General features: G+C 33.2%; 3 protein-coding genes across 5 annotated transcripts; 2 read left to right on the forward strand and 1 right to left on the reverse strand.

Annotated features, from left to right (window-relative positions):
• Positions 1–6: 6 nt before the first annotated feature.
• Positions 7–3,345, forward strand: LOC130891727 (zinc finger CCCH domain-containing protein 15 homolog). Its single transcript, XM_057796628.1, has 6 exons — positions 7–287; positions 462–660; positions 899–1,134; positions 2,009–2,204; positions 2,746–3,041; positions 3,100–3,345. The coding sequence occupies exons 1-6, from the start codon at positions 216–218 to the stop codon at positions 3,265–3,267; spliced, it is 1,167 nt and encodes a 388-aa protein (XP_057652611.1). The 5' UTR covers positions 7–215; the 3' UTR covers positions 3,268–3,345.
• A 2,057-nt stretch (positions 3,346–5,402) lies between these two features.
• Positions 5,403–8,974, forward strand: LOC130891728 (prolyl 3-hydroxylase OGFOD1). Its single transcript, XM_057796629.1, has 7 exons — positions 5,403–5,519; positions 5,592–5,744; positions 6,497–6,870; positions 7,023–7,304; positions 8,065–8,368; positions 8,425–8,636; positions 8,696–8,974. The coding sequence occupies exons 1-7, from the start codon at positions 5,507–5,509 to the stop codon at positions 8,957–8,959; spliced, it is 1,602 nt and encodes a 533-aa protein (XP_057652612.1). The 5' UTR covers positions 5,403–5,506; the 3' UTR covers positions 8,960–8,974.
• A 920-nt stretch (positions 8,975–9,894) lies between these two features.
• LOC130891732 (transcription factor cwo) lies at positions 9,895–26,083 on the reverse strand. Of its 3 annotated transcripts, XM_057796638.1 has the most exons (7): positions 25,731–26,083; positions 21,054–21,119; positions 20,063–20,141; positions 17,752–17,954; positions 17,485–17,693; positions 15,159–15,453; positions 9,895–12,122 (listed from the first exon to the last, which is right to left on the reverse strand). In XM_057796638.1, the coding sequence occupies exons 1-7, from the start codon at positions 25,790–25,792 to the stop codon at positions 11,729–11,731; spliced, it is 1,308 nt and encodes a 435-aa protein (XP_057652621.1). In that variant the 5' UTR covers positions 25,793–26,083; the 3' UTR covers positions 9,895–11,728. The 3 variants fall into 3 exon arrangements, with proteins under 3 accessions (XP_057652621.1, XP_057652622.1, XP_057652623.1); XM_057796639.1 differs by lacking the exon at positions 25,731–26,083 and having other exon boundaries at positions 17,752–18,018; XM_057796640.1 differs by lacking the exon at positions 25,731–26,083 and having other exon boundaries at positions 17,752–18,052.
• Between the last annotated feature and the right edge of the window lie 1,061 nt (positions 26,084–27,144).

Consider the following 27,144-nt stretch of genomic DNA (forward strand, 5'->3'; position numbering starts at 1 on the left):
AGGAAGAATTTATCATTGTCAAATGTCAAATACACGTCAATTTCATAATGCAAAATGTTTTCTTAATGTGTGGTGCGGTGGAAGCATTTCCGATTTATAATACATGTTCGAGTTCCGCAAACCAAATATTTATAGTTCAATAATATAATCTGTTTTAATAGTAACAATAAAATAACATAGGAGTTTGTACATAATAAGTATTAATTATCGTAAAGATGCCTCCAAAATCTAAACCAGCAGCTCCCAGCAAAAAAACTGAACAAAAAAAGAAGGAAAAAGTAATAGAGGTAATTTTTGATGAATTTCAAATAATTGAGAATAAATTCCTATGTATTAAATTACGTTTTGTTGAAATTAGTTCAACATACGTTTGCTGTTAGATTAGCAGGTCAGTGTTACCATATTAACTAATAATAATCAATGAGAACGTTATTTTCAGAGTATCAAAAATTTTTTTATAGGATAAAACATTCGGACTTAAAAATAAAAAGGGAGCGAAACAACAGAAATTCATTCAACAAGTTGAAAAACAAGTAAAATCTGGTGGAATTCATCCTCTAAAAGCAGATGAAAAAAAATTGGAAAAAGAAAAGAAATTGAAGGAACAAAAAGAACTCGCAGCACTATTCAAACCTGTACAAACTCAAAAAGTAGAAAAAGGTCTGATAATTTATTAATACTTGTATATAAATCCAGTTATATTTTGTAGGAATAAGTTTTATTCAAAATACCAAATTTTCATAAAAGATTGTATGTAGGTATTTCATCTCTTCTATTTCTTTTTGAGCAACACTTAATGATTTTATAATGGAATTCTGTGGCTTTTATTCAGTTTTTCATCACATTAATATGTCCTCTAACATTCTAATCAATGACTTCCAATTGATTTATTTTCCAGGGGCCGATCCTAAATCAGTAGTATGCGCTTTCTTCAAACAAGGGCAGTGTACAAAAGGTGATAAATGTAAGTTTTCCCATGACCTAACTATCGAAAGAAAAGCAGAAAAACGTTCATTATATGTTGATATGCGTGACGATGAGGAAGAAACTATGGAAAATTGGGATGAAGCAAAGTTAAAGGAAGTTATTGAAAAGAAACATGGAGAGAAGGGAAAGATGCCAACTACCGATATTGTAAGTTCATATTTAAAATTTTATTTTGTATGACTGCCTCAAATTTATACTAATAAACTGTGAATAGTATGTGGTATAGAAAATGATTTTTTGATATATATATATATATATATATATATATATATATATATATATATATATATATATATACATGTAGCAAAAAAAATTGACAATTATGAAGAAAGTTGGGATTAAAATAAAGGTCAGAAGGATAGTAGGATACTAAGAAGAATGACAGGAACATCCATCAAATACCTAATAAGGTGAAGGGAAATTAGAAGATATTTTCTTGCATAGAGAAAAAATAAATAATGTTCCTATTGTTTAGTGATGTTCTTTATTGCAAGTTTTTGGTTTTTATATTGAGGTTCTTCAGGTTCTTGTGTTAGGTCTTGTTAAAGAAACTTTTTGACCTGTAGAGCTTGTGATGCAATATTTTATTGTTTTTCAGTGGATACTTTCGCTTTATTCCAAACGGGAGGATTCCCCGAAATTGTGCGCAGGGCTAGCTGTCCAATTATGTCCAAAACATATCTGAAACAGTCCGGATCTTACTGTACCTAAAAATCTTGTATATAATAAGACTTTTTCCTTTTTTCTAGCAGTATATATGTCGTTACACATCAACTGAAATAGACCTCGAGTTTTAACTCTATTTTTTTACTTTTTAATGTATGTGCAAGTTTTTTATCAATATATTTCATCACAGTCTTTTAATAAATCAGAATATCATCACATTTCCAATTATTTTGTAAGTTGTGCTCCCAATTTGTCTTTAAGGTTAGAAAGCAGATATTTTTTGTGGCTTAGGTATGATAAGCCAATTTGGAAGACTTTTTTTGGAATGGTCAATAAGATGTGAGCATAATTTTAGATTTGCAAGCATTTCTTGGAAGCAGTGGAGAAATCAAAGTATGGTTGGTTTTGGACATGCCCTACAGGAGAAAATTGTATTTATAGACACGCCCTACCACCAGGATTTGTGCTTAAAAAAGATAAGAAAAAATTAGAAGACAAATCCAATGAAATTACTCTCGAAGATCTAATCGAAAAAGAAAGAGCAGCTTTAGGTGAGTAAACATAGAATTAATCCTCATCATCATCAAGGTATTCAAGATTTTAGCCAAGAAGATGAATTTTTGGTATTTGATATTGTCATTAGGCAATAATTCTTGGATTGTTTGCTTGTTTTTTAAAGCATTTTATAATATTTTTTAAGATTACAAAATTTCAGCTCCGGTCTTCATTTACTCATTTTCAATACACTCTGACAAAGTGAAGTGAGGATCCAGCCAAGTCAATTATAATTTTGATAAAGAAAAAAAAATCTTATTTCTAGCATGGACGACCATATTAGTAGACTACTGCCTGATCATTTCTAGCAAGTCTTCCCCGGAAAACCAAATCCAACATTCTCGCCATTGTTTAGATGGTATTCTTCCTTTTGGGTTGTTTGTTCCAGAATTTTCGTCTCTGTCTCACCCATCTTCCTATGTCCTGTATTCCACTTTGATGTTTATACATTATTTACCCTTTTGAAAAACTAATTGTCAATCAAAAAAGAGATTTAACAAAAAGTTATTGTTGTATTGTTTCTTTAATATTCTGCAGGTTCAAAACAAACAAAAGTGACTTTAGAATCGTTTTTGGCTTGGAAGAAAAGGAAAATTCAAGAAAAGAAGGACCAACTTCAAAAGGATGAGGATAAGAAACGTAACGAATTCAAAGCTGGCAGACAAGTCGGTTTATCTGGTAGAGAAATGTTTAGCTTTAATCCTGAATTAGCGAAAGATAACGATATGGAAGACGGAGATGAATTATTTGATTCTTCAGCTTACCCTAACGAAGAAGAAAATATTGTTTACAAAGAAATCGATTTAGGTATTTTGGGCGGTGAAGGACAAGAAGTATGTAAATATATTTAATAATCGAATAATCTGAATATTTGTTTAAAAAATTTTTCAGGCTGATGGAACTGGAACTGTAGCTACAGAAGATAGATTTAAAGATACATCGGCTAGTGAGAAAGCCATAGAAGGCGCGGCGGCAGTTCCCATTAACGAAAATCTGTTCCTCGAAGCAGACCTAGATGAGTTAGATGAAGAGCTAGAGGGTTTAGATCTAGAGGAATAATAATTGGGGTTCAGTACTTTTACCAACCCTATCGGATTTGTTTTATTAATTCGCAATGTTATAAAAGTGTAAATATCATTTTAGTGACTTTCATTTTATCTTTATGAAATTTATCTAAAAGAATCCTGTACGCCAGTAAGCAATGTATTTTATACAAATTGTCGAAAAAAAATTTTGGGATCCACTCTAAACTGCAAGTCGAAAAAGTACAAAATATTATTATGAATTCGCCAACTGATATAGACCATGAAGCCGGTCCTGTTCTAATATCGAAGCTAAAATTGCCGGATTCGCTAGATGTTTTTTATTTTGTAAGATCTATTTACCTTTCTTGTGACTATTTCTATGTAGAAGATTTCTAAGAAGACCACTATAATCACCTAGAATGTGATTATAGTGTATAAAAAACGAGAGTCTAGCAGCTGTAATTCAGTCAAAAATCTGATGAGAGTGACAAGTGTATTATCTAGTTTTTTGTGATATAATTTGAACTTAGGTTTCACTCTTTTCTAATCAAACACACGTTCAAATCTAAACTTTTACTCCTATTTATTTATTATAACAGTATTTTTACGTATTATTTCAAAGTTCCAAAAATCTATTGCACACCATCACACCCACTTGAAATCACCAAAGGCCGATCGGACGATTTGGCTTGAACCTTTTGACGAATTAGGATATGATTCCTAACCAGCAGACAAAAAAACTAGATGTGGATTTTTTCCTTTGTCAGATAGCCCTAGTCACCGCGTCAATGAAATCCTGCAGCTGTTCTTGCATAAATCTGGTATCGAATTGTCCCGCTTGAATCAAGACCAGCTGCAGATTCAATTCTTCCTCTGATTCAGAGCTCTACTGCAAGTGCAGTTTTATGATTTTTGGAGCCAACTTGTTCTATGGAGGTAGAACCAGGAGTTTTTGACCTCATAAAGGCTTCGGGTTGGAAATCCTGGATAGAGGAGGGTTGGAGGTCGAGGTAACCGTAGGATCCGGGACCTTATAGCCTTCCTTCTCCTTTTTTTCTTTCGTCAAGTTTCCCGCAGATATTGTTTCTGACACCTGAATAGGTTTCAGGTACCATTCATTCCTCGGAACAATTGTTTTGGTCTTAAATTAATTCCATAAAAATGAGCGGTACTTTGTACTGACCCACCTTTTTATGCTTACTCAGGCGCGACTGCTGGTCCCCTTCACCAAAGTCAAGATCCCTCTTTGAAGTGGAAATTCAATATTAGTGAATAGTTAAAAGTGTTAGTGTATAAATAAATTCAGTAAGTATAAATTCATAACATTATATAAATAAGAAAAACATTACAATATCACACACATTGATATATTTAAAAAAAAATGGTTGATTTAGATAAAAGCCTTTGATGCATGTGCATGAGTAAAAAAAACGATAATAGGTTTCAAAAAGTTTATATTTTGGTACCGATCTTATATCTTCTATATAGTTTTCACTACTTTTGTATAAAAAAAAAAAAAAAAAAAACAAATATGGTTATGAAAAAATTGTCTTGTTTCTATAATACCTCTGCCATTATACTGTAATACCATGTTCCAATTATACCTAACTTCCTACATTATCAAATATTTTTGTATGTAGAACATATGAAACAACTAATTTTCAACCTGATACAACTTTTTGGACGAAATTTTTGGAAATAATTGAAATAATAATCAATATTTTAAAACTGAACTACGAATAATATTTTTCTATGGTATTAGGTTATTTCTTTGAATGACTCACTATCTTCTTTTTTTATTCATTGTGGTCGTATATCACTTGTCAAAAAGTTCGATAAAATTCCCTTCGCGACTATTGTTAAATATTTAATTTAATTCAACATCTATTAAAAGGATATTGATTCAAAATCATTATTCAATTAGTGTAACATCTATTTCAAAACAAATATGAAAATGATTTATTTTGTTTTATGAGCAATATATCGATTTTAATATATTTTTTCTTTCCCCTTTTTGATATTTATATATGAGTTTGATGTAAATATATTCATTATTTTTTCAAGAAAAATTTGGAAAATGTCTTAGTTTATTATATACATTTTACGTAGAAAATTTTTTTTTAAATTTATTTTCATTGATACTGCCGTAGACAATACATTTTTATTATCAGGTCTTTCATGGAAAAGAGAAGAAGAAGCGCTCCATTTTGTGGATTTTTAATTTAGCGGTTAAGTAGCAAAATAAAAATACAGTTCGTTATTTTAATTTTTAAATGACCTCAACAGGTAATCCTTTATACGCTAATAACGTATGAAACAAACTCTTCCCGACTACTTCAATCCATTTTAATTTTTTAGATAGCGAAAATGATTACACCTCGGAAGAATCAGCGAAAGAAGATGAAATAGCGTATTTTGAAGAATCTTCGGAAAGTGAACCTGAGATTGAATGCGATTTATGGGATCAAGATTGCAAGGTGATAACTAGTACACCTTCAAGTCTAATTGGATGTAAGTACATTCTATATATTTAAATTTATTTAGTTGAAAAGTGTATTCAGAAACATTTTATCGAAGTTATAGATGGAAACTATTACAATATTCACTAAATTATCCACTAAGACTTAATTATTTACTAACCTAATTTATTTAAATTCACTTTTTTCCTTTGCTATTCCTATCTGTCCACTATGACATCCAATTATTGACTAACTTATTCTCGCATCTATTTATACACAACAGATTTCTCGATAGTTCGGATTCTAAAATGCGAACAAACAAAAACGCCTTCTTAGAAAGTGATTCTATAAAAACGCTCATTACATAATGTAAACAGGTTATAAAAACCATTGAACCATTTGCTGCTTTATAACCATTCTTGGAAATTTTTATCAGACGCATCCACCATAGTTCACATTCTATTGGCACAATCGAACAGGACCGGCTTCGCGGTCCATGTCGTGGACGAAGTCGTAACAATATGTATATACTGGGAATAACAGCTTTTTTATTTATATTTATTTTTATGTAATTTTCTAGATTAATTTATTTCTATTATTCCTTTATGTGTTCTCTGTTTTTGGTTTCAGCAGCATTGATATTATCTTAATTTATTTGCTTTTAGTGTGGATTTTCTTGGTATTTTATTAAAATTGCCGTATTAGGTTAATATATAATGTCATAAGAAATCATTTTTGATCCTAATCGAATTAATTTCATAAAATAATTACTATTGGAATTTTGTTTATATATTTATTTTTTAGATCATTTACTGCCCACTTGCAGTAGAGATCCGGAAGTAATACCAAGAAAGAAATCAAAAATATTGCCAGAGATAAATAATAAATTGCTAGACTGTAATTTTTTAAAAACCCTACAAGAGCATTGGAACAAAAACGAAAAATTCTTGAATGCAGATATAGAATTAATTGCAGAACCTTTTAAAGTTTGCGTCATACATAATTTTCTCAATAATGGAGATGTATTAAATGACGTTAGACAAGAGTTTAATGAATTAGACTGGAATATGAGAAATATGGATCTTTATGAATTTTTCCAATCAAAAGATTTGAAATATTTGAATTCAGAATATATCAATATCATTTTCAATTTTTTAAAAACTGATGTGATGGAATGGGTAAGTATTTCAATAATCTGACTTTAATCAAACACAAAATATGTTTATGAAGAAAATAATGAACTTACTTTACTTTTTAGATTTATACTTGCCATTTTATACCTTGTAAGAACCCAAAAAAATGTTTACTATTTATAAATTTTATTTTACAGGTATCAAATCTTATGGGATACCCATTGACACATATATCAGCAACTTGTAGTCTGTACAGTAATACTGATTATCTTTTAGTACATGACGATCAAAGAGAGGATAGGATGGTTGCTTTTGTTTTGTATTTGACCGGTAAAAGTGGTTGGAACCAAAGTAAAGGTGGAGCTTTACAGTTGTTGAATAAAGATGAAAAAAGCCAACCTAACGAAATTGTTAGAGATATATTTCCAGCAAACAATCAATTGGTTTTATTTCCAGTTACAAATGATTCATATCATCAGGTGAGTAATAATATACAACTATATTGTATTTGCAACCTACTGCAGCCTCACTATAATTATCGCTCTCTTAAGATGAAATTCCCAATCTTTATGAGGTGTATATGTGTAACACAAAATTACCGTAACTTATAAACCAATGGAGCACCAAAGTAAATTACATTCTGGATGTTAAAATTTTAAAATAATCAACTGAGATAGAAAGTAGTTCAATGAACTATGAAGAGTATGGAATCACATTCTAGCTAAATTATATTCTGGATGTTGAAAACTGAAAATAATATACTGGAATTCCAAGTAGTTCAAATGAACCATAAAATGTATGGGTTTTTAGTTGAATTACATTTTGGATGTTCAAAATTAGGAATAATCAATTGGGATATCATAGTTCAAATGAACCTGCAACTTAAAGAGTCGTGTTGTTAATTTACATTGTGGATACATGAAATTATAAAAAATACTGTTGACTAAGATATACAGTAATTCAAAAGAAATAGAACGTTCTCAGAACCAAATTTTTGTTTAATTACATAATAAAAAAAACTAGAAAATTATGAATAATTAAGTAAAAAGTATTGTGTTGACTGAGGAAGAACAATGTTCAATGTGGCTTGATAATCAATATTTTAAAGACTTTTCATACAAAATGCTTGACTTTTATTTCGTGTAAACTTTCCACATCAAATGCTTTATCGATTAACGAAAACTAAATGAAAATCCTTTTAATTGTTTTTATTTTATAATATCTAGAGATAAATTTTAGGTAGCAGAAGTGACATGTATAGATGATTGTAGACTCAGTATAAACGGTTGGTTTCATGTAAAATCTCCACCGGTTTTTAAACAACCTATTTACCTTCCATTGAATGATGGTTTATATAGTAGAAATTATATTAAAGCTAAAGAAGTAGATATAGATTTGGAATCGTGGATATCGGAAGAATATCTGAATCCAAAATCGGTAAAATTGATTCAAAGACATATAGAAGAGAATTCCGAAATTTCTTTAAGGAAATTTTTCAAAATGGAATGTTTTTCAGAAATATCGCACACTTTGGAAAGTTACGGTATGAAATATTTTCAATAAATCTCGTTTAAACAAATTATTTTATTCTATTTTTAGATATAATATGGACGCCTGTGGGACCTCCAAACAGATACCATTATGAAAAAATAAACCTTTGTAATCTGCCTCACATACTCGAAAGGTTTTTAGATTTATTTCAATCGAGGATGATGTTCTCCCTCTTGCAACAGTATACAGATTTAGAATTAACAACTTCGAATGCCTCTATGAAATTCGAGTTACAGAGATGGTCCTGCGGTAACTATTGCGTAAGTATCTGATACAAAAATCAAAATGAAACTAATTTTTCGTTCAAATTATATTTTAGCTTCTATCAGATTTTGATTGGAATGAAAAAAACGAACTGGATTTAGTTATATATTTCGGCTGCAGTAAAAGTGCAGACGTTATAGGAGCAAGAACCCAGTATGTAACCATCGAAGATGAAATACAAAACGCACTCATCACATTGGAACCAGAGGAAAATAATTTAAATATCGTGTATAGAGATTCTGCTAGATTTACCAAATATTTTAGCAAACAAAGTAGATGTAAAAAGTTTTTTGCGTTAGTTTGTTCATATGCTGAATAAAACTTGATGTACAAATAGTGTTTGTCATTAATTTGTATGTTACCATCACTGCAGTTGTAAACTGGGGTTGGAAATCGTCGGTATCATCGAAAGGAGGAGATATACCCTTATATTCCTGAAATTGCAGTTCATATTAGGGACAAATATAAATAAGGCTTGATATACCTGATTAAGGTGTTGATGAGACCCTAAAAAATAAAAAACGTGTCGTGACAATTTTATTGGTTACTGCTGGTGGGTTAATATTTACACAAATCAAAAAGCAGCACTGACTGGTATTGAATACAATTCATTTTCAAATTAGGAGATATTACACTGTTCTAAAGTGATTCAAAAAGATGAAAACCGATTTATACAATTGAGAAACAATATAGAAAGAATCGATTGACGTCAGATTCTTTAAGGATACGTAATACAAAAATATTGGACGCATCTCGTATGATTATGTAATTTTATATTATCGGCGACTATCTCTCAATATACCGACGTTCTAAATTTGTATATGACGAAGTTATTACACTGTTCTGACCAGATGCAAACATATTCAAACCTGTCTACAATATTGTGGGACGTAATTCAATGTTCGTCGCGGCACACGGCACTAGAAACTATTCAAAAAAATACTAGATATAGATAGATAATACCTCGTATTAACATGAAACTTTATTTATGTACAAGTATGGTTTTATATTTTGGATTTGAAATTGGAAGTTGATTTATGGGTTTCAAAAACAGAACGTATTACATTATGATGAAGAGATCCAAAAATATCAAAATCGGTTCATGCATTACACTGTTTGCATTTGCAATCCATTAGAAATATTACGTTTTTTAAAGGAAATGTAATTTAATATTCGTCGTGGCATATAAAAAGGAAAGTCGTTTGTTTTTCCTTCGAAGAATTATAGGATTAGGTGAAAAAAAAACAACTTAGGTATTCAACATAATATCTATATATTTTTAAAATATGTAGAGAAGTACTTTACAGCTGTTATAAAAATAATGCGTTACAAAAATGCGTAAAAGAACAAAAAAAAATAAAAAGTAACAAAAATAATAAAATATACATTAGAGGGGGTTAAACGTGAAAATGAAAAATTTCCAAATAAAATTATCTGGAAGATGTAAGCGACCTTTTTTATTTTGAGAGTCGATTTTATTTTTTCTCCCTTCGTCTCATCATTAATTTAATATCTAAACAATTGAGAAGGAGTCCGAATATTTAAAACTCTGGATAAACTGATTTCAGTTCAAACTCCAATTATTTATAGATTTGAGGTTACCCTGGTACCGTTAACTAATTTTGAAAAAAGGGTTTTAATTTATAGATAGACCATATATAACTATCACCACAACATATATTCAAAATGTTACCCTGCTTTTGTCTCTAATAACCCTCAGTGACATAGTGCTTTTGACTAGATTTCACATCAGTCTATCAATAAGGTATTAGAAGAACAAATCTTAGTAATTGAAAAAATAAACGGAAACACCTTCACCGTTTCTATAGTGAAGGACTGTCCTTACAAAGGAGTCCTATCACCTATACTGTGGTCACTGGAATCACAGTCCTAAACCACTCCGATGAAACAAGCATGAAGATAAAACACTACCAGGATGCAAACTGCTCTAAATACAATTAAAAATTGAGGTGATGAGAAGAAATGCTATTTTAAAAGGAGAAGAAAGGCATTACAAGGAAAGAAGGAGCTCAACTAATACTTTCCAATGGAGTAAAGTATCTAAATAAGGGCAAAATGTTTAATTGGAGATAAGATAATCTCCACAGCTACTGTGTAATCGCAGGGACCATGTAAATGTGTCTCAATTCAGCTTTAGAGGTGCTTCTAGATCTGTTTCTCCTTTACTTTAAAGAGAGATATATTTAACAGGTCTCCTAATCCTTAGAATCCTTATGAGATTTTAGCCATCCGTTGTTGTAACTTCTCTGGTCCCAAACATGTTGTCTTATCTGCTACTGATACTGATACTTTCTTCCTGTTAACTAGTTCTTTCACATTCATGGGGAACGTAAAAGAACTAGTTAAGAGGAAGGAATTACCCTTCATGTGGCTAATAGATTTTGAGGAACCAGACAAGACTTCATGTTTTGGACCAGAGAAGTTACAACAACAAGAATCAGTTTTTCTAGCTAAAAACTCCAAGCCTGAGACACTCCAAAAAGATTCCATAACCATCTCAGCTAAGAAGTTTGAGGGTTGTATCGAAGAATGACTCAGCTGTTGACAGGACCACATTAACACTCTAGGTATGGCAGAAGATAAGCTTGAAATTGTGAATGTCCTAATCATTTCAGAAAAAGGCTTAGGTACTCGAAGACTTAACCTGGGCGATTGGCATGTAGAAGTTATTTTTTATATTTATACGAGGTATAGTTATTAAATAACGAGACTAGCACTGCTACAAAAGTGTCTGTTAGTTGTTTAACCTCTTTCGAATGACATGTCTATCGTGTCTGTTGACAAACCAGTATAGCCGTTGCCTTCTTTTGTATAAAGGCTGTAATATTAACCGAGTAAAAGGTCCTTTTTTGGATGCTTTAAGTACGAAAAGATAATTAAAAGTTTTATTTCAGAAACGAGTAACCGATCAAAATTTTTCAACATAAACACTTCTCTGTGTACACATATATAACTGTTAAGAAGTTCTAGAAAATAAAATTTCAACCTTGTATTTACATATTATCATTAATTATCAGTCTTAACAATTAACCTGACCATCACAGCCTTTCAGTACTTCCCCGGGATCCTAATGCCAATTATTCACAATATATTTAGTACCGTCGTTGTTGATATTAGGCGTAAAATTGACGTTAATGGTAACAGGATGTAGTATATGTAAAGGTACCACTTCCAAAAGGTCGTAACTTTGTAAAAACGGAACTAGAGTTTTGTAATCTATAGTAAGAGGTATGTAATAGGATCCTTTGGCGTGTAAAACGAATATCGGTACGTTGAAATTTTTCGTATCGGGTGTTTTGTTGTTCGGCGAGTACCTTTGTATAACGTCGGTTCTTGGTGGTTCTAATTTAGGACCGATGTGCACCGACGACGTACTATCCGAGGGAGATCTTCTATGACCATGATCGCTATCGGAGATTCTTGTATACGGTTCGCTACTTGGAGGAGAACTGTGGCTGGAACTTATCGAATAACAAACATTAATATCGAAAAATCGGATATTTCAACGTTTTTTGATCGAAATAAGTAACAAAATTTCCAACTAGACGGGCTCGAGGTAAATTAGAGGCTTATTTTGCTCCGGTATAAAAATGTAACCAATTGTGAGTTGTATAATAGCAAGACGCTGAGTTCTACCAAAATATTAGATCCAACGTGAATTTGGTTATAAAATCAAGTAGTTTAAAAAGGCACTTGTTAACACGAAGGTTGAGATATGGCAACACTGATGTCAAAAGTCAAATCTGACATTACCATCATAGAGTTTGACATGACTAATGGTGAACGAATTAAATCGTGATTGAAATAGCGCGGCGCTGCTATCTAGAGATGCTTGGGTCACGTGGGTAGGGCATTGATGAAAATTTTGACATAAAACATATGACAAATGACTAAATATCGTGCTACTTCCAGACAAAAAGGTACAAACTGTATCTTCGGTTCGTAGTATAGTAGCTCGTTAGCTAGGTTCCGATCACGACCAGATAAATATTTAATAGCAGTGCTTTGAGAAGAAAATTTGAAGAAAAACACTTTGGAAGACATCTTCTAGTAGGTGATAGGAGATACGTCTTGACAAAATTGGAAAACGTGAATACAAACACCGATAATTTACTTGAGATACTTTAGAGATCGCTCCACTTTAAAAACTAAGTTAAATAGCCCTTTAATCCAAAGGAACCTTCAATTTAAGTGCCAGTTAGGGTGGGTGGTCATTAATGTGCAGTTGGTTTTAACCGAGACCGAAATAATCACGTACAAAGGAGGGGTTGAACTAACAGTTTAAGTTGAACGCGTTTTTTTTTCAACCTCCGATCGCTCCGTACAGACGCTACGCGGGCATGCGCTGTTAAGCTCTCGCACTACATCCTCCACCATTATTAACATTCAGTCGGCGTTTTCTACAAGCTAAAGGCCATAGTGCTGCAGAAATCTATCGGAGAATGAGTCGCGTGTATGAGGAAAACTTGATAATTGATGGTGTCGAAAGTTTGTCGTAATGATGTGCATGATGAAGGGGGACAAGGACGTAAATCTGTCGTTTCAGATGTCCTGGTTCAACGAGTTGACAGAATGGTTAAAGAAAACCGTAGAATCAACATTACTGCGGAATTTTCAGAAATTTTAACTCTTTGAAGACGATATTGAAAAGCTTGTACATAGATATGACAAATGTCTCAATATTTTCGGTGATAATGTCGTGTACCAATCTTTTGGTACTAAAAATATTGTTTTATACGAACTTGTCTTTTATTTATAGCCTATCGGAGGTTGATAAAAAAACGGCCGTCGTATATTATGACATGCTCGTTATATTGATATTATTTTACATAAAATAGCCTTATTATGTTAATAACATTCTTAAATATCTCTTATTTAATAAATATGTTATTGTTAATTTGACCTTGCTTCGCCTTAATCTCCTACTCTTTCTTATATTTTCAACAAAATCGAACTAATAAATATTTTCAGTACGACGAGATAATTTTTGTAAAGATACTAGTAACCTAGAAACGTCGCGTCGATCGTCGTGACTAAAGAACGTGTTTATACAAATGATAAGAATTTTATACGAAATTATAAATAACTTTGTTTTTCTCAAATATCCAGATAATACACTCGTGATCAAAAAAAGTCGCACGCTCGAGGTCAAAAGTTTCCACAACAAAATCTGTAGCTTCCATTATTTTTCCGATTCCACCATCTCAAAGTCATTAATCCCAGCTTTATAATTAGTGGTCTATGTTGTTATTGAGTCATTTTTTCGGTAATCGTGAACAAGATTCAAATCCGGGCTACGCGCTTGCCATTTCATTAGAATGTTCCTTAAATTGAGTTTTTGCTTCCATTGAAATGTTCGCCCAAATCATCCAGGAACTTCCTCCAAAAACCACGTTTTCTTTTACACAACATCGAGCTAATCATTCTCCAGGTCTTCTGTAGACTCGTCCTCTCCTATGGACACCATGTAGTACATTCTGGTTTCGTTTTAGAAAAGAACGGAGCCCCATTGTTCGTTAGTCCAATCGTAGACGGAATGGGGTTAATTTGGGGCTAGTAACTGGTCTTTTTTGCTCAAGGCAGTGTTCTTCTAACAGTGTTAACAGCCGCTCATCGCGTTTTTCTAAGGAGTAGTGAGGGTCCAATTTTTCAGCGATGTATTCTGACAATGAATCTGTAATGCACCTTTTTCTTTCTGAACCGCGTCTCCCATCAAAGTTACCAGTCTTTTGGTAATAACGACAGTAAACTGACTAATGTTCAGCGTATTGGCCACTTCTTGCTGACTTTGGCCTTGAGTAGCTCTGTCACTTCTTGTGTCCATTTTCAGGTTTGATGGCCAACTGATAGTAGCGGGTGAAAGGGAGAGAGAGATTCGTTGGATATATTTTGGGCGGAATGAGGAAATTTGGAAATGGAAGAGGCACTGATATGGGATCTGCTCCTTTGCAGGGCTAGGGTTGTGGTGATTTGTGATTGCGTTGCTCCGAGGTGCGTTTGAAGAAAGAAGAAAAAAAGGAAAGTTCAGTCTAACAGTCTAAAAAAACTGCTGCGGCCTCATTATTCCCTAGATCGATTCATAACGAGGGAATCCAAATAACCGAGCGCATTTTTTTCTTTCAAGTGCATGGAAATCGCAAGTACCTGTCCTGACATAACCAAACCTAACTTAAACCGCCTCAAGAACCCGCCCATCTCCTTGAAGTACACCAAATGATTTACGCTCGTAAGATAAACAATTCGATAAATAATTTGAGAAGAAAAACGTCGAATTATTGTCTATATTCACCCGATTTATCGCCTGTTGACTTTTTCTTCTTCCCCAATGTCAAACAGAAGATGCGCGGACATTAATTATCTAAAGAAACTTTCGAAGAATTTCGAAACTATGTTTCCGAAAATACTTTTAGAATAAACCTCGTATACAAAACATATAAAATATAAAGATTGCTAAATAAGAAATTTGATTAATGGACAAAGAGGATTATAAATTTTACCTTTGATTTTCAAGGCTCGTTATAGAATTCCTGCGACCGTTTTCCATTTTTTGCGTTTTCGTAGGATCTTGATTAACCCCGTTACTATCTTGATTGAATCTTAATTTGATATTCGTTTTATATTTGTAAGATATGGCGTGAGTTTCGGGATGATCCATATGTTTTTCGTATTCGGTAGGATCTGTCGTTATTTGATTAGTTTGACTGACAATATAGGAACTGTTGTTGTTATTCGGTTCCGGATCTACTTTAGGTATTGAATAACTTACTACTTTAGCAGATATATCACTTGAAACTAGAATCAAACACAACCGAACATTCATTTTTCCAAAGTGCAAACGATATCACCCTGTATTTAATATCTATCGATTACAGTATGTTCAAAAATAATTAAATAAATATTCCATACGAACTCGCCATTTACTTTAAATACAAATGTTATCACCCTGTATTTAATATCTATCGTTTACAGTGTGTTCAGTTTCCATTTTCATTGAGTGCGATTCATACCGCCATGAATCCTGTAAAACCAAATTTAAATTTCTAAATAAACTCTCGAAATTTATTAAAACGAATCGGTACCTCGCAGATCATCTCCGTCGTGCTCTTCGTGTTCAGCGATCTCGAAAACCCCCAGATTGTATATATTTGACCAAATTCATAACGAATTTCCACAGGGCTCCAGGAGAAACGCAAAAACCAGGTTTCCCGAGCACCAGGTACCTCGTAGATCATCTCCGTCGTGATCATCGTGTTCAGCGATCTCGAAAACCTCCAGATTGTATATATTTGGCCAAATTCATAACGAATTTCCACAGGGCTCCAGGAGAAACGCAAAAACCAGGTTTCCCGAGCACTAGGTACTTCGTAGATCATCTCCGTCGTGATCATCGTGTTCAGCGATCTCGAAAACCTCCAGATTGTATATATTTGGCCAAATTCATAACGAATTTCCACAGGGCTCCAGGAGAAACGCAAAAACCAGGTTTCCCGAGCACCAGGTACCTCGTAGATCATCTCCGTCGTGCTCTTCGTGTTCAGCGATCTCGAAAACCCCCAGATTGTATATATTTGACCAAATTCATAACGAATTTCCACAGGGCTCCAGGAGAAACGCAAAAACCAGGTTTCCCGAGCACCAGGTACCTCGTAGATCATCTCCGTCGTGATCATCGTGTTCAACGATCTTGAAAACCCTCAAGACATATACTTTCGACAAATTCCGAAACAAATTTCTATAGGGATCTAGGAGACAACGTATACACCAGCCATCTTGGCACCAGGTACCTCGCAGATCATCTTCGTCGTGATCTTCGTGTTCTGCGATCTCAAAAACCCCCCGAATAGTAAAATTGAACTCATTTCCGGCAATATTTTTCGAGTTATAATATAATTTTTGAACCATTCGAGTAATTTTCCTTTCTTATTCATAGTTTTTTTACAGAAAAGTTCCTGAATGGTGTATTTCTCTCAGTAAGAAAATAATTCCTTGAATGGATTTTTAACAAGGAAACTTCGAACAAAAAAGGTTCGGCAACGTTGCATATCTCCAAGAAATGTACCGCTAACCACTGACAGATTCACTAAAAATCAATATTTAACACTTACACAATTAAAAAAACTACAACTGAAGTACTATGGAGCGATCGACGGTAGTGGTCTCGCGCGTGACGTCTCAGTAACAACAACGTCGAAAAAGGGAACGAAATCTGGCGCGGTTAGAATCGGTATGAAGTCGCAACAACGCGAAAAGTACCACAAATTTTGACAAGACACATGTAAAGTTATGTCACAAACAACATAATGATCCGAGCAATAATATTGTTACGAACTCGTCCACTACATCGACCGCGAAGCCGGTCCTGTTCGATTATATTAATATAATCTAAAATTTTGTAGACATGCCGGATACAAGTTTACAAAAAATAAAGCGGGCAACGTTTAAATTTTTTTTATAGTATATCGAGATTATAGAATCAATTTCTAGGCAGGTTTTTTTGTTTTTGTTTACATTCTAGAGCCGATTCATCGAGAAATCCGTTTTGCATAAATAGTCGCTTGATTATCTGTGAGTAAGTCGATAAATGTATCAAAATATTTAAAAATAAAAACGATTAATTTAAATAAATTAGTCAATAGTTAAGTCTTAAGGAATAAGTTTAGTGAATAGCGAGTAGTTTAGTGTAAGAATGAAACACCACCGCGAAAAATAGTTTAAATAAAAAAGAAAAACATTATAATATGGTCCAGAGTTTAGTCGACACAAATTACTTTTTGAACACACTATAATTTTTTTTTAAATTTTAAATGGTGCGATATTAATTACCTGGTTCATTTATATTAGGTACTGGTACGATGTGTTCCGTTAATAATGACGTATGATGATTGGTGTCGAATGTTGAAGCGCGAGAAATTGCCTCGCCGTGTTTCTGTAAATGATTCAATAATCTTACGCAAATCGGTTCTCGAGGAAAATGTCCTTCTACTTCGACCATAAATCGCATCGCTTCAGACATACATTCTTGATAACCTAACCTAAAATTAACGAAAGATTTTCGTATGTTTCAGTCATTAGATTTTACCTAACCTCTACCTATAATGTTCTGTCGAATGTCCCTGTTCCTGTTGTAAATATTTCATATGTTTAATAGCCATTTCGATGATTTCTGTTTTTTCAATTCTTCCACGTCCTTTTTTCAAATATTCTGTCGGTATTAAACGCGATAAATCGGCTAGACAATTGTTCATTCTGTCCCTTCTCCTTTTTTCGATAATTCGATGGGACATTGGATCTTGCTATTAACAAAATATACCTTCAAAGTCTTTTTTTTTATTTTAATTCCCACCACAAATTGTTAAGCTAAAATCATCGTCTACTAAATATCGCTACAAAGCTAAAATAATTTACACAAATAACAGTGAGACAATCTTTATAAAACACACAAGATATTGTCTTAATATTATTAATTTGAATCCACTATTCAAGAAGAATACGTTCGGCAACGTTGTGACATACAATGACAAGTGACAGGCAACAATATGCGCGGTTTGTTTGTTTCCTTATAATTGACGTATGACACGCAATGCGGTGTAATGACCGACTGCTCATCTTATAGTGAGAAATATCTTCACAATGTAAATATCCATTAGGAAACTATTCACGAAGAACACGTTCGGCAACGTTATTAAACAACAATGACAGGTGACTTTATGCGCGGTTTGTTTGTTTAGGAAACTATTGGCGACGAATGGTTGAGCAATGTTGTTAAACAACGATGAATGACAGGTGACAGATGGATTAGTGACAGTTACAAGCGTCCCTAAAACGCTAGTTTGACTGTAAAAAACTAGGATAGTGAAAATCAACCGTAGTTACAACGAAGTAACACATAAATAACAAATTAAAGCGATTAAGAATAATAATTTTAGCATAATAAATGACAAGTACGACTATTACAGGATGTATTATTTATAATATACAGGGGGGCCCATGAATAATATGGTTTTTCATATGTGAAAATTTCTTAAACGTATCGTAACTTATTAAGACTAATATCTCTAATTCTATGAAGAGTTTCTTATTTTTCAATCACCCTCTTTTTGTTTATTGACAATGCAGTACGTTTATTTCAAAGACATTATTAGAAAGAGAAGCTTAAAGCAGCTGTGGCAGCAAGGAAAATATGTCTCAAAGAGCTGGTTTTACTAAAGTCTCAAAGAGCTGGGTTAGTTCATAGTTGTGGGCGACCTGAGAGCCGTTGAGAACATCAGGCCTTCAGATAGGCCCGTCGTGCCCCACTTGACCGATGTCCTTTGAGAAGCCAATCAGTCGCTTTGACTTGAACTCTTTCATGTTATTAGACAATCAGTGAGGTTTCCTCAAGTGTTTAAATCGGTCTCGTATGTGTGTAGGACACTCACAGATAACGTGGTCTCCTCCATGCACCAACGGATCGTCCGGCCCATAGCCATAGCAGTATCCGGTTAAAAGTCCAGTCACTAGTCGGATTTCGCGCCTGTTTAGTTGGAGCAGTTGATTGGTGTAAGACGCACGAAGGTAACGCTTTTGGCCTCACCAAGAATGGGTTCCGGGTCTATCAGAGTGAGTCCTTTGCTTTGGTTCCCAAGGGACTGGGCAAAGATCTGGGTCAATACCGTTAGTTGCCGGCCGAGAAGACAATAAAACGGCGCGACAATAGAATTTCGGTCCTATTTAAGTGGAGTTGTTGATGGGTAACGGAAAGAATTTGTTTGTATCATAGCAGGTGTTTTCATCCATGCGAGCTAATTATTAAGATATGTAATGGGTACAGTTTTAGCTAGTTTTGCCAATTTTAGTACCACCAGGGCTTTGAGGGAAATTTCTACGGCGCCTCTTAGCTCCTATTCAAATCTATACGAAAAAGGGCAGAGGATATAATGAAACAACCTTTCTTCTTCTTTTCTAGAACTCCTTATGCCTTTTCAACCATTAGACTATTAGGATTTTAGTTTTCATTATCCTTTCATCCTTTTTTTGCATTATTTCCGATCCATTTAGGTATCTCTAACCACAATTCAGGCAATAAAGATTTTAGATCGGTTTTAAACTGTCTTGTCTTTATCTGTAGTCGCTGATTCTCGTCCTCGTCAAAAGTTTTTGTTGAAACGAGATAATTCCATTCTGGTATTCCATTCTACCAAGTAAGTTTTGCACCTCTGTTACCGAATGACCAAGCACTCAAACGACCTGGAACCTTGCGCCAATTCATGTAGATTTTTTTCGTTTTTTAGCACAACGTTTCGGCCGTAAATCTCTGGTTGAGCTCCAAAATTAAAGACGAATCCTTACCAAAGGACTTTTTATACGTTTAATGGTGTTAATATCGGAATTGGAAAAAAAAAATAGTGATTGTCATACTCACCCGGGCAACTTTATTTTTTTTATAGGGTCCGTATTCGCAATCGTCTTCGCTACAAGTGGCCGTGGAAAAATTTAAGTTTCTGAAATGAAAATAAAATACTTCCACTATAGGTAAAGATAAGGTAAGAAAGGTAAATAAAAAAAAAGGTAAAAAGCCACAGAATTATCGTCGTCTTCATATAGTGGAGCAAAGGGCACTTGTCGCTGTTTCAGCACCTCAGATTCGTTGTTTTGTTTCTGGTTTTAACTATCTTTGTAGATCTCTTTTTCGATAGTTCTCCATTTTCTTACAGATCGGCTTCTTTTTCTTTCGCCAGTTATATTACGAGTGCTAATGTCTGGTTAAGTTTATTTCTGGTTTCCATAGCGTTTCATCTATCCATTATTACGTCTCATTTCTCTTCTTCAGTTGTATTTATCACTGTACCCAAGATGGATGCCGCGTTTGCTCACAATGGACACAAGCAGCGTCGTGAAGATGTTTCCATCGAATTTTTGGCAGAAAAAAGCCTTGTCATAACCTTGGATGAAAGGTGAGTCCATCACTTCACATCCGAAACAAAAGATCAATCAAAACAATGGACTGAAAACGGAGAATCGGCTCCAAAGAAGTCAAAGACCGTTCCATCTGCAGACAAGGTCATGGCGTCGGTTTTTTGGGATGCGCGTGGGATAATTTTCTTATTGCGACGTTTGAGCGAAGAAATCAAGCAAAAACGGCTAAGAAGAAATGTTGTTTCTTGAAATGAAATGAATTAAAGTTTGAATTGCACCCTATTCTCCAGATTTAGCCCAATCGGATTACTTTCTGTTCCCAGATTTGAAAAAATGGTTCGGCGGTCAATTATTTTCCAACAATGAAATAGTGATTGATGTCTGCAGTTGATGGCTATCTTCCAAAATGAACCGTCCTTGTAAACCAGTGATTTTACTTGACCTATCAGGAACATTTCTCGCCTAATTTTGATTGGAATAAAATATTTTCTACTTACGTATCACAACAATTGTATACTGGTCTTTCATCTTTCATCCTCGAAGTGTCGTCATGGGAGGTACAGCTGTAACAAACGTTAAATTCAATCGAACAAGTAAAAAAGTCGTCGCACTCTTCGTGCGAGAGACTGTGAAGCATTTTCTACCATTTATTTTTGAAAAATACGTTAAAAAATTATCTTTTACCCAACTCAATAATGACATTTTCAATCGATAAATTTTAAAACGCCATCTTAGACTGAGAATAGTTATTTATTTACTCCGCCGGTATAGTAGATTCCGTTTTCCGGGTAAAAATCGTTAATACTGTTGACTATGAGACAAAATGTCCTCTGATAAGTTTACAATTTATCTGATTATGTCAAACGATTAAGAATCGAGTCAAAAATTTCCGTTATATAGATTTATGTATAAATACGGAAAGTGGAGATGATAAAAAATGAAAAAAAAATTGATGGATGAAATCCGAAACCGAAGGAAAATCGGAATAGGATTTTGACATATTTACTTGGTTACTATATGTTTTTAATAGTACATAAATTACTTATTAAACGAACAATGATTATTATGGTGCACTACAGGCTAAAATTGCGGTGAATAAATATCTAAGGATGATACAGAAAAAGAATCATAAATAGGTAATAATTCTTTTGACGCAACCCCCGTACATGTTGATTTAGTATAATATATTTTTTATGTTTCTAAATGTTCTTGGTTTTAGGTCTCTTCTATTTCAAAATTAGTTTTATTAATAATTTTTCAGAGATTGGTACAAAATTGACGTTTGGATTTTTCTTTAAGTCTTTATCAAAATATTTTGACAAAAGTCGAAACTTAAATATATCAAAAGGTCTAAGAAATAAAAGAAATATCATTTTTTTTGATAAATAAACGTTTGAAAACGATTCAAAACAATTAATAAGCTTCGATCATAAATAATAATATATAATGATAATAATAATCGCGAAAAACTCATTTATGACCTTGAATAAAAAATTTTTCATATAGGGGCACTATATTTTGAAAGTTTTCACCTATTTTCAACTTGTAAATTTATGTAACTTCGCTAAATTAAGTTTGTTTTGGTCTAATTTGACCGGTTAAATTTTTTGTTAATATATTTGTTACGTTTATTGGTCGTAGTTTATAAACCGCCTCTGCTTTTGTGATAGTTTAGGTTTGTAGACCTTTTTATATTTGCGATGCGTGTTTATAAGAGTATTTACCTTATCTACGTAACGTGACACACGTGTGGGAGTGACCTTGCAATGAACTCTAACCAAAAATTATAATATTAATATAAAATGAGCCAAAAGTGTGTTGTTTTATTCTGTTAATTACTAACCGATCGAGGGAAATCGTGATAAACATGAGTTTTATTTATAAACTATACGGTCTTAAATTATCTTTTTGACATATAGGCCGAGCTTTGGAACGTTTTTTCTTGACGGAAATACTGACAGCGGTAATTTCATAGTATCGTATTTCGAAAATCCGATTTTCATTTAAAATCTTCGTTTTTACGACTGATTTTCGAAACAAATATTTTAACCTTTTCACTGCTTGTATTATTTTATCTACATCACCTCAAATTCATTAGAATCCGTTTATGGGCCTATTTTAGAAGGTTGAAGCTGTCAAATGTTGAAAATCTCGTGCCTAGCTTCGTCTAGATATACTAAAATGGGGGAAAGCCGGGAAACCTCACTTTTGAACCCTTTTATGTCGTTAGGCAGGTTGTGGGGTTTGTCCAGGTGCTTAAACCGCGCCCGTGTGAATGCAAGGCACTCACAGATTACCTAGTCTGTAGTTTCGTCCTCCTCCATGCACCAGCGGCCCTCCGGATTATCCGTGATTGTCATGGTGTGAAGGAAATGTCTTAGATCGGTTAGAAGACCGTTGAGAGACGTGATGGTAACGCTTTTGGCCACACCAAGGATGGGTTCTGGGCCCACGTTTTCATTCAAGCTTGATACTAATTCTCAAAATTCATCTTTTTGTTTTATAATAATCAGAACTAACCCATAAATGATTTTAACTATTTAGAACTTTATAAAATATTAAAATGGACATGCACGATTCAAAAAAAGTTATTTATGTTGTTTCTGCAACAAGGGCAAAGATTTAAATTCAAAAATAAATGAATAATGGAAAGGAATCAATAATGAACGTTATCAGTTAATTTGTAAACATGGAAAAAAATTGGTCATCGTTATTTGATACAAAACTTAAGCCTAAGACTCCTCCTTCGTTATCAACAGTAAAATATTGGTCAGCAAAGTTTAGACGAGACCGTACGACTTGCGCGAAGACCAGCATCGCGGAGTGGTTAACCAAATGAGGTGACGACTCCAGTCTTCTTTGTAAAAACAGCAGCTTGGGTCTTTGCTGCATTAGTCTCGATCAGATTGCTTCCACCCCAGTCCAGAAAGTTTCCAAGATCGGTTTTGACGGTGGTGATCTGTTACTGCGTACGGATTTGGGTGCTTATAGATCGAGTTTGTTGTTTTGTCGAGTATATCGTTGATGTACAAGAGAAATATGTATCCATCGAACCTTTCTGAGGTGTATCCATCGATAATGACCTGGATGGATTGGTCTTTAAGAAAACTACTAAGCCAGTCGATGATTGAGGACGACAAACCGTACGATCTTGATTTATTTGAAATTTTAAAATAAAAAAAAAAATATTTTTTGTGTTATTGAAAGATAATTTCTTAGTCTCTTATTCTGTATGCACGTGTATTAAATAATATTTGTTTTATAGTCTTATCAAATTACGTCTTGTAATAATAGACATTACACTAATTATAGACACAATATCTAATTGGATTGTGCCACGTGTGTACCTTGTTTCATAAATTAATTCGTGTATTGCAACTCAGCACTACACCTCGAGTCCAAAATCACACGATTCCGAGAACACTTACATTTTAATTAAGTAATAATTGATTGAACTATAATTACGTAAGTTTGTAATTAAATATTGTTATTAATGACTGTAAATGTCAGAACTAGTATGATCCTTAAATTAAAAATGGTACGTCACTGTTGTTGATATTCAAAATTCAAAAACTTCTAAAATCTCTAGGATCATTTAAATGGTACTAATTTTTAAAAATTTTTTAGTACTGTTAACTATTATACACCATTTTCTTTTCTTCCATTACAATCTTTACCTAAAGCTTGTTTTTAACTATTAAGGATATGGAATTTTGGCTTTTGGCCCAGACTAATACGAGTATGAACCCATAAGTGCCAAGCCGGATTAGAGATGGCGGTAGTTACTTGAAAACTACCATTGTATTAGACCACAAAGCGAAAACAATGGACTGAAAATGGAGAATCGACTCCAAAGGAGGCAAAGATCGTTCCGTCTGCAGGTAAAGTCATGGCGTCGGTTTTTTGAGATAATTTTCATTGAGTATCTTGAAAAATGAAAAACTATCAACGGCAAGTATTATGTGAAATTATTGCGACGTTTGGGCAAAGAAATCAAGCAAAAACAACCTCATATGGTGTTGTTTAATCAAGACAATTCACCAGCTCACACATCCGTTATAAAAATGCCCAAAATTAACGAATTAAACTTCGAATTTCTACCTCATGCACCATATTCGCCAGATTTAGCCCACTCGGATTATTTCCTGTACCCAGACTTGAGAAAAAGGCTCGGTGGTCTAAAATTTTTAATAATGAAGAAAAAGAACGTTGAATAACTTCTGGGACCATCCTCGTAGATCGATTTCAAAATATTTGTTCCTAGAATCTTTCGATTCTCTATCGAATGCAGTGGCGTGCCCAGAATTTTGCTCTGGGGGGAGTCAGAAAGACCTCCCGCACTGTTTCGAAGAATTGAACATTCGATTGGGGCGACGTAGCGATATAGGAGGGTAATAATAAATAAATATACTTAATATTAATTTATAACCAGTCTCGTTATTTAATACACACCTCGATATTTTGGGTCCTAAAATATACAATTCAGAAACTGGATATTCTTAATGATTCACCCTATATACGTCAAACTGTTTGTTTATTCCAATTAAAAAAGTTTTATCTGTACAACGCATTAATGTCAAATTGTCCTTGACACTGCAAAATCGAAATAAAAAACAGAAACTATTTTTCATTCAAACAAATATCATATCAATACTAACTATTTAACTAAATAGTTTTTACTACGTCACGAAAATAGAAACTCGAGATTTTTAATTTAGTAATTTTTTCTCTAATAATATTCAGAAATATATTTTTGAAAATCTGTGAAGAAGTGAATATACTAAAGATACAAAATTCGGCCTTGACATCATCTATATCGAACCAAATATACATTCAATTGGATAATTCCATGTTTATTGTTTGTTTTTATTTTTACCGATAGTGATCGGAGTATGCGAAAATATTCCAATAAAATACGTGCATTAACTTAGCTAATGTCAGACCCATATTTCACTCATAAAAATTCATCACTGTGTTAAAAACTGTGGCAGATATATATGTTGCAATTTCGTAAATAAATTGAATCAAGTTATTAATAGACTTGCGTTTGGTTTAGAAATCTAAGTTGATAAATATGAAAATCTAATATACCGTAGAATATTTACGTCATCGATATAATATTTTATCTACGAAAACAAGATTTAAGACGTGTAAAATAATAAGTTTAATCTCACCTTTCGTATTTAACTCTTTGTATGTTAGAATTTTCCTCCCAATAAGTCGGTGTCATATCCATTTTGAAAACAACTTTTTATTTTAAAACACACAGTCACCACTAAACAACACGACACCTCATAAGTTTGCTAGGTAGTATTTACGAATTCAAATAAAACTCGATTCGTAATAAATACGGATATTTTGACAGGTGTCGGTAAGAGCACTTGTTGTTACTACTGCTTCTTACTACAGTCGGCTGGGCACTGCACTGATAGATAGCAACCGACAAACACGCTAGAGTACACGTGAGTCGTGAGATTAATCTCAGACGCATTTTAATCGTCCGTCTCTTTCCTACTAGTAAGATTCGGTACGTGACAAATAACATTCATTTATTTTTTTCAATAACTTTAGGTAGTTTTAGAGATAATAATAATACTTATGGTTATTTTAAGGTACAATTAAGCCTTTTTATCAAATTTATTAGATAACTATTGATACGTATTTCTAAATTTATTAATAATTCCACTGAACATGATCTAAATTAAAGATCACGTTTATCGTAACGTGGTGAAGTCGCGTTGACCACGTGATTTCGCATTCGCTCTTTTTACCCATCAATGATTATGACTCGCCATTTTTTATTTCACAGGAATACAGAATAAAATGAAAGTGTCATTGAATATCGTTATATAAGAAAGTTTATTTTACGTGTTTTACATTTTTACATCACTATCATGAAAGTTGCTAAAGAGTGCATATTATTGAGTAAATAATATACTTGTAAACAAAAAGTTTAAAAAATTTCAACCTTTACAGTATTATAAAATTGGGGTAGTAAAATGTATTGTTCCGTTTGACTAATTCATTTAATTAATATCACAATAATAATAACAAGATATTTACTTGCGAAAAAGACCAGTGTAACAGTCACAAATCAAACGTCACGTTGGTTACGATAATATCTTTAATCGGACGTCAAATCTATTCATAGAATTACAATGTTTGATTGTAAATATTGACTACCTCTAATATACGTTTTCAAATAATTGATCTAAAAATAAACGTTTCGAAAAAAACAATCAAAATTTCCAGTTTAATAATAACTTTTCATTTATTTGCAATTATTGAAGCAGTGTTGCCAAACTTTTTGACGAGTAGACTGGGTAACCGACACGACAATCCATTTTACAAAAAAAAATTTGTCGAAAGACAGGGTCAAGTACCCAAAAAAAGATTTGCTTATTGTTATATGAAGTTCAAAGTGAAGTAGAAATATTGTAATCAATAGTATACTAACCTACCTTTTTTGAAATTTTGCATACTTACTTCTGATGACAATACATGATGAATCAATTAAAAAACCTTACAACTAATTAAATAGTCAATTAGTATTAATTAATTCAGTATTTTCTTTGACAGAGAAATCGC

This window comes from Diorhabda carinulata, chromosome 3 (assembly GCF_026250575.1).
Source record: "Diorhabda carinulata isolate Delta chromosome 3, icDioCari1.1, whole genome shotgun sequence".
Taxonomy (NCBI): Eukaryota; Metazoa; Arthropoda; class Insecta; order Coleoptera; family Chrysomelidae; genus Diorhabda; species Diorhabda carinulata.